Source organism: Arachis ipaensis, chromosome B02 (genome assembly GCF_000816755.2).
Source record: "Arachis ipaensis cultivar K30076 chromosome B02, Araip1.1, whole genome shotgun sequence".
NCBI lineage: Eukaryota > Viridiplantae > Streptophyta > Magnoliopsida > Fabales > Fabaceae > Arachis > Arachis ipaensis.
Genome location: NC_029786.2, coordinates 16,496,925 through 16,503,068, shown reverse-complemented (window position 1 = coordinate 16,503,068; position 6,144 = coordinate 16,496,925). Strand labels below are relative to the sequence as shown.

Below are 6,144 nucleotides of genomic sequence, written 5' to 3'. Positions count from 1 at the left end.
TCTGCACCTTCAGACCCATGCGAGATTAACCTTCCCTAACACGTGATCTTGTGGACCGGGCTCCCGACCAAAACAGGCAATGCAGTTCTCCACCAAAAACTGGTGACTGCTATCTGATCTACCGGTAACAGCCTCCGCATTAATCGAGAGACCAAGAATATAGCTCACATCTTCCAACGTCACTGTCACTTCACCGACCGGAAGATGAAACGTGTGAGTCTCCGGCCTCCAGCGTTCTACCAAGGCACTCAGTAGTGCAGCATGACCTCTCATTTCGCCTACTCGCAAAACATGTTGAAACCCAGTTAATGCTAGTGCCTCTGCCGCTACCTCGTTAAAAGTATCTGGCGGATCGAGTTTTCTGGGCAACAAATTCCTGATAGCCTGCAATAAATAAAATGATAATTATTAAATTCTAAATAATAATCATAAATTATTAAAAAATGATAATAAATTATTAAAAAATAATAAATATTACAAACTCACTCCCTTTCACCCTTAACCCCACCCTTTTACTCTCAAAACTCACTCACAGCATGTAACATGAAAGGGAAGCATGTAACACAAAAGGGAAGCTGAAACTCTCATGGCCTGCGTTTTGATTTTTATAGGCAGGCTCCACCACCACTCTCCTTCACACGTGTCGCACATGCAGCTGAGGAGACTGCCAAACGCAGGTTGCGTTTTGCTGTGCACCTGCCAAACGCATCTTACGTTTTAGAGGTTCGAGGTATTGGCATGCAAAGAGCACAGAGACACGTTTCGAAATTGGGTTCTCCTCCCATGCCAAACGCAAGCTGCGTTTTGCAGAGCATGCAGCTTTTTTAAAATCATCTCAGTCAAAACGTAACCTGCGTTTTGCAGGTTACTGAATTCACCAGTTCCACATCTGTGGATTACTCACCATGATATAATATTGCTGCACATCACGTTTTTCACTTCCATAAATAAATTAATTTCTGGCAAAACTTCAGAAAGTTTTTTCAACAATATTAAAATACAAACCAAGTGACTGAGTGAGGAAATTAAAAGGAGATGCAAATTTCAAAAAAAATAGTTGCTTGGACATATATTTAGGGGTACTTATAACCAATTAAAGGAGAGGCAAATACGACTTTAAATATGTCTTTGAAAGAGTGAAGGGTTTGTTTATAGTGGTGAAAGAATAATGTGGTCCTTTAAAGACACCTTAAAATAATTCTAATAGTGTGATTATAGTTTAATCGGTACAAATACAGTTTGAATTTATATTGTCACCAAAAATTTCTAATAATTGCAAAGGAACCTCAATCATTAACGAAAACTATAATGATTTGGATGCAATTAGGGAAGGACAAAAATGTAGACTTTTTTGGCAACATGAATTATTTTTTTTATTCACTAGAGATGGTGCAAGGGCCAATTTAGACATGGAAGGTTTGTTTTGAGTTAGTATGCATTGGGTCAATAATATATGGATGTTAAAAAAAAAATCAAACTAGTTAGTATAGATGGTTCAATATCATGAATATATATATATATAAGAAAAAAACAAAAAATGAGTGACTTGAAGGAGATGTACATCGGCTGATTTTTTTTATATGATTTAGCATTGTGAGTTATGCTTGGTTATGATCATTAGAGGTGAATTATATTGTTATGACGACGTTGCTTTTAGGAATTTGGGGTAGAAGAAATCGGACAGTTCGATTTCAAGTAGAGAGAGAAAAGAACACAAATTGGACGGTCCGATTTGTGTGAGGGAGATATTTCGTTTGCATGAAATCGGACCCATCGATTTCTGGTTGTCCAAATTTTGTAAATCGAAGGGTGAACTAATCGGACCCACCGATTTTTGGTGGCCAAATTTTTTTTTAATCCGGGTGTGCACCAATTGGACCCAGTGATTTGTGATGCGCAAAAAAATTCGAAATGATAGGACGCGGTCGGTCCGTTCGATTTGAGTGTAAGTTCATATATAAATAGGAAAAAAATCACAGAAGCCCCATTTACCCCATTTCTTCATCGCCGATCTCAGCTCATGTTCTTCCTCCTCTTCTCTCATTCTTCTCCTTGATTCTTGCAGAATAAATTTTAGTGAGATTGAGAATAGTCAAGTACGTATAGGTTTATGGATGATAGAGTTGTGTTGAAGATTTATTGTTACAGGCAGATTTTATTACAAACATATGAGGGAGTTTAGTTTGTGTGAAAATCCATTAGATGTTATTCCGTTCACATTGTCATTTGAGAAATTGAAAGGTGTGATTTGTGAGAAGATAGATTCTCAAAATCTAGGAGAGTATCGTGTATTTTGTACAGGTATCATTTATCCTTGTTTGGTGGGTTCGTTCAATTTCAAACCAAATACGTGACAGATGAAGCGAGTATGCATAAAATATTTTCAATGTATATGGAAAATCGCCACCGAATGTCATGCATCGAGTTGTATATTGAGTTCGAGCAATCTGAAGCGGACCATAACATTGAATTGGAAGATTATAATAGTGAAAGCGAGGATGAATTTGAAAGTAACTATGAGATCGTTAGTCCAGGTGAAGACGAAGATGAAGCTGACGGCGCCATGAACGCAGATGTGGCGGAAGTTACAAATGCACTAGCAAACCCGTATCTGTTTCAGGAGCCTTCTTTCATGCGGTCGTTGGATTTGGAGGCTATGCACGCACTGGAGTTTCTCCAATATATGAATGCAGGTGCGTAAAGAAAGATATTTTTGTGATACTCTGAAGTAGCAGATCAATAAATCAGATGAGTAATATATGTGATATGTGGATAGTCATTTGTGACCATAGCATTTGATTATTTTATTAGTTAATTGTTCTTTATTATGAATTATATTTAGTTGTGCTTTACGTAGATAGAATAGCGAAAAATAGACTATTATGATCATTAAAGTGTGTTTATTAATTGAGTTGTAATAAATGATTTATTACTGAGCACATAATAAAGGATTTATTACTTATGATGTATGCAGCGCTTCTTGTTGTGGCGGATGATTTGTTCATGATGGGGATGGAATTCAGTTCAAGAGAGGCAGTAATCAAGGCAATGAAAGATTATACCATCCGGAGAGGTGTAGACTATCGGGTATATGAGTTGGAACCGACGATATTCTATGCTAAATGTTCACAATATGGCGGTGGTTGTGATTGGCTGATTAGGGTTACCAAAATGTAGAAGAAGTACTGTTGGGAGATAAGGAGGTACAATAGTAGTCACACTTGTACCAGGTCTACTATTTCTCAAGACCATTCGAAGATGGATTCCAAGACAGTTGCAGAAGCAATTAAGCCGTTGGTAGAGGTTGACCCGTCTATAAAGGTGAAATCAGTCATTGCTAAAGTCCAGTCAAAGTTTAACTACACCATCAGTTATCGCAAGGCTTGGTTAGCAAAACAGAAGGCAATGGAGTCAATTTTCGGAGGTTGGGAAGCATCGTATGAAGCGTTGCCCATATGGTTTGATGAGGCCATGTGTCACAAGGAGCCATTAGCAGTGGTTCACTTTGAAACAATGCCTGCGTACCAGGGGATGATTTGGTTCCTGATATACGTGTACTACATAGAGTCTTCTGGAGTTATTACCCTTGTATAAGGGCCTTTAGACACTGCAAGCCAGTGGTACAGGTGGACGGGACTCATTTGTATGGAAAATACAAGGGTTGTTTATTGGTTGCAGTCTTACAAGATGGTAATAACAACATCGTACCTATTGTATTGGCCATAGTGGAGAGAGAGACTTCTGATGCATGGTACTTTTTTCTAAGTAACTTGCATCAACATGTGGTGACACATGATGGTGTGGGACTTATCTCTGATCGTCACGATTCTATTAGGTCAGCTATTGATCGGAGTAATGGGGCTTAGTCTCCTCCTAGAGCTTTCCATATATTTTGTATCCAGCATATTGAGTCGAACTTCTTGAGGAAGTTTAAGGCACCTTACTTGCAGAAGCTTATCGTCAACATTGGTAAGTTTGAATACAATGAAGTTTGAATTTATTGTAAGTACGATTGAATAGAATGGTTTTCAAAGTTGATTATTTCTTTTTCATAGGATATTCGAGGACGATTAGGGAGTACCAGATGCGCTATGAACGATTAAAAGAATGGAGTGAGGCTTACACCAACTGGCTTGATCGGATCTCGCGTGAGCAGTATGCTTTAGCATTTGATGGTGGATACCGATGGGGTCATATGACCACCAATCTTGTGGAGTGCATCAACTCCGTCTTAAAGGGTGCACGCAATCTCCCGGTCACTGTGCTTATTAAGGCTACACTTTACAGATTGAATGAGTTGTTCACTAGGAAAAGAGCCGAGGCTGAGGCTCGAATTAATGCTGGACTTGTGTTCTCTGAGATGGTGACCTCCAAGTTGCATGCAAATCAACAAGCATCGGGAAACATACAGGTTAGCTGTTTTGATATTGAAAATGAAGTCTTTGAAGTACGTGAGATGCCTAGTTGGGTTAAGTACACAGTTGACCTACGCCAACATCGGTGCGACTGTGGTGAATTCCAAGTTGACCGAATTCTGTGTCGACATGTGTTTATTTATTGTGCAAATCAGCGATTGGATTGGTAAGTGTATGTTCATGATGTATACAAGATGGACCAAGTTTGAAGAGTATACAGGACTAGGTTTAGACCACTAGGAAATCCTGCAATGTGGCCTGCTTATCATGGACCTCGATTCATTGGCAACCCGTTCCTCAGACGGGTAGCCAAAGGTCGGCCTAAGATGACCCGCTTCTTGAATGAGATGGACACTTGTATGTTGCGTCGCCCTAGGCGATGCAAGCAATGCGGTGCCGAGGGCCATAGTCGTAGTAGATGTCGTCAAAGTGTTGGTCTAAGTGCAGGTCCAGCCGAAGAGTAGTGGTTACTTTTGTTACATTTCATTTGAATTTACATTAATGTACGACATTGACATTTGAATTTACATTTTTGTGCTTGTATTTATTTCAAACCTAATTAACATACTCCATAATTAAATAGCAATAACAACCTAGTTAACAAAATAGTTACAACATAATTATTAAATAGTAATAACAACCTAACTAATATAGTCCATACAATTAATCCATACAACTTAATTAACATACTCAATAATTAAATAGCCTATACAAGTAATCCATACAACTTAATTAACATAGTCCATTATAAAAGAGTTACAACAACTTAGCTAACACAAACAATCCATGCAATTTAAATAACAACATCAAATACTTTATTTTCTCGTTGCCCACTTCACATCTTTGTATAACTTTTTGCACTTCTTGGCAATCCTGTTAAAAGCGGATGGTGTATACCAATTCGCACTCTGACGTGGAGGATCAACTCTAAGGTTGTAAGCTTTACTTTTTTCACTTGTGGCCGTACCTATTGAAACACAACATTATGTAATACAAATAGAAGTTCATCATGAATCTACCAATAGAAATTCATTATCAAATTGAAATTCTTTAAAAACAGTTTATTTTACCTGCACTAGGCGCTGGATCATCGTCGCAGTCTTCATCAACAGCATCGTCCTCATCCTCATCCTCATCCTCGTCCTCGTCCTCGTCCTCGTCCTCATCCTCATCCTCATCCTCACTCTCATCCTCTGGATGGTCTACTAGGTAGTCATCAGTCTCATCATCAACTGCCCTATTATTCTCTTGAATCAGAGTCATGGGAATACGTCTAGGATTTCCACTCTGTATAATTCCTCCCACCGCTTCAGCACTCCTACTCGAGTCAACAGACATTCTGGCTCCAGAATTATCAGAGGAAGTGCGAACCTGAGGTCTCGAATCCAATGACCTCCTAACAGGCGTAATACCACCCGGATGTGCTTGATGGTCAGTGGGAATATCAACATAATTACCTGAATGTGAATGACCCAGCCCCGGTAACATGAAACCAAGCAGCTGATTGAATGAAGGTTGCTCCCCTGTATCAAACTGTGGACCACCCCAATACTGTTGATGTACCGGGACTGACGCTGAAAAATAATCAGACGGATGCGTGTCAGGAACATATGGTGCAACATACTCAACCCCCTGTTGTGGCGGTTGCGGTAGCGGTGATGGTGGAGGTGCCGGTGCCGGTTTCGGTGGTGGTGGAGGACCTTCTGGATTCTCTTGAAATACAAGGTTG

General features: G+C 39.5%; 1 protein-coding gene across 1 annotated transcript; it reads left to right on the top strand.

Annotated features, from left to right (window-relative positions):
• On the top strand, window positions 3,259-4,879 carry LOC107626962. Its single transcript, XM_016329845.2, has 5 exons — window positions 3,259-3,424; window positions 3,529-3,785; window positions 3,903-3,969; window positions 4,056-4,581; window positions 4,636-4,879. The coding sequence occupies exons 1-5, from the start codon at window positions 3,259-3,261 to the stop codon at window positions 4,877-4,879; spliced, it is 1,260 nt and encodes a 419-aa protein (XP_016185331.2).

Excerpts from the sequence above, each read along its gene's own strand:
- LOC107626962 (XM_016329845.2), top strand. The coding sequence starts at position 3,259 with ATGGATTCCAAGACAGTTGCAGAAGCAATTAAGCCGTTGGTAGAGGTT. Across the intron at positions 3,970-4,055 it reads GAAGCTTATCGTCAACATTG|GATATTCGAGGACGATTAGG; the intron begins GTAAGTTTGAAT and ends TCTTTTTCATAG. Across the intron at positions 4,582-4,635 it reads GCAAATCAGCGATTGGATTG|GACTAGGTTTAGACCACTAG; the intron begins GTAAGTGTATGT and ends AAGAGTATACAG.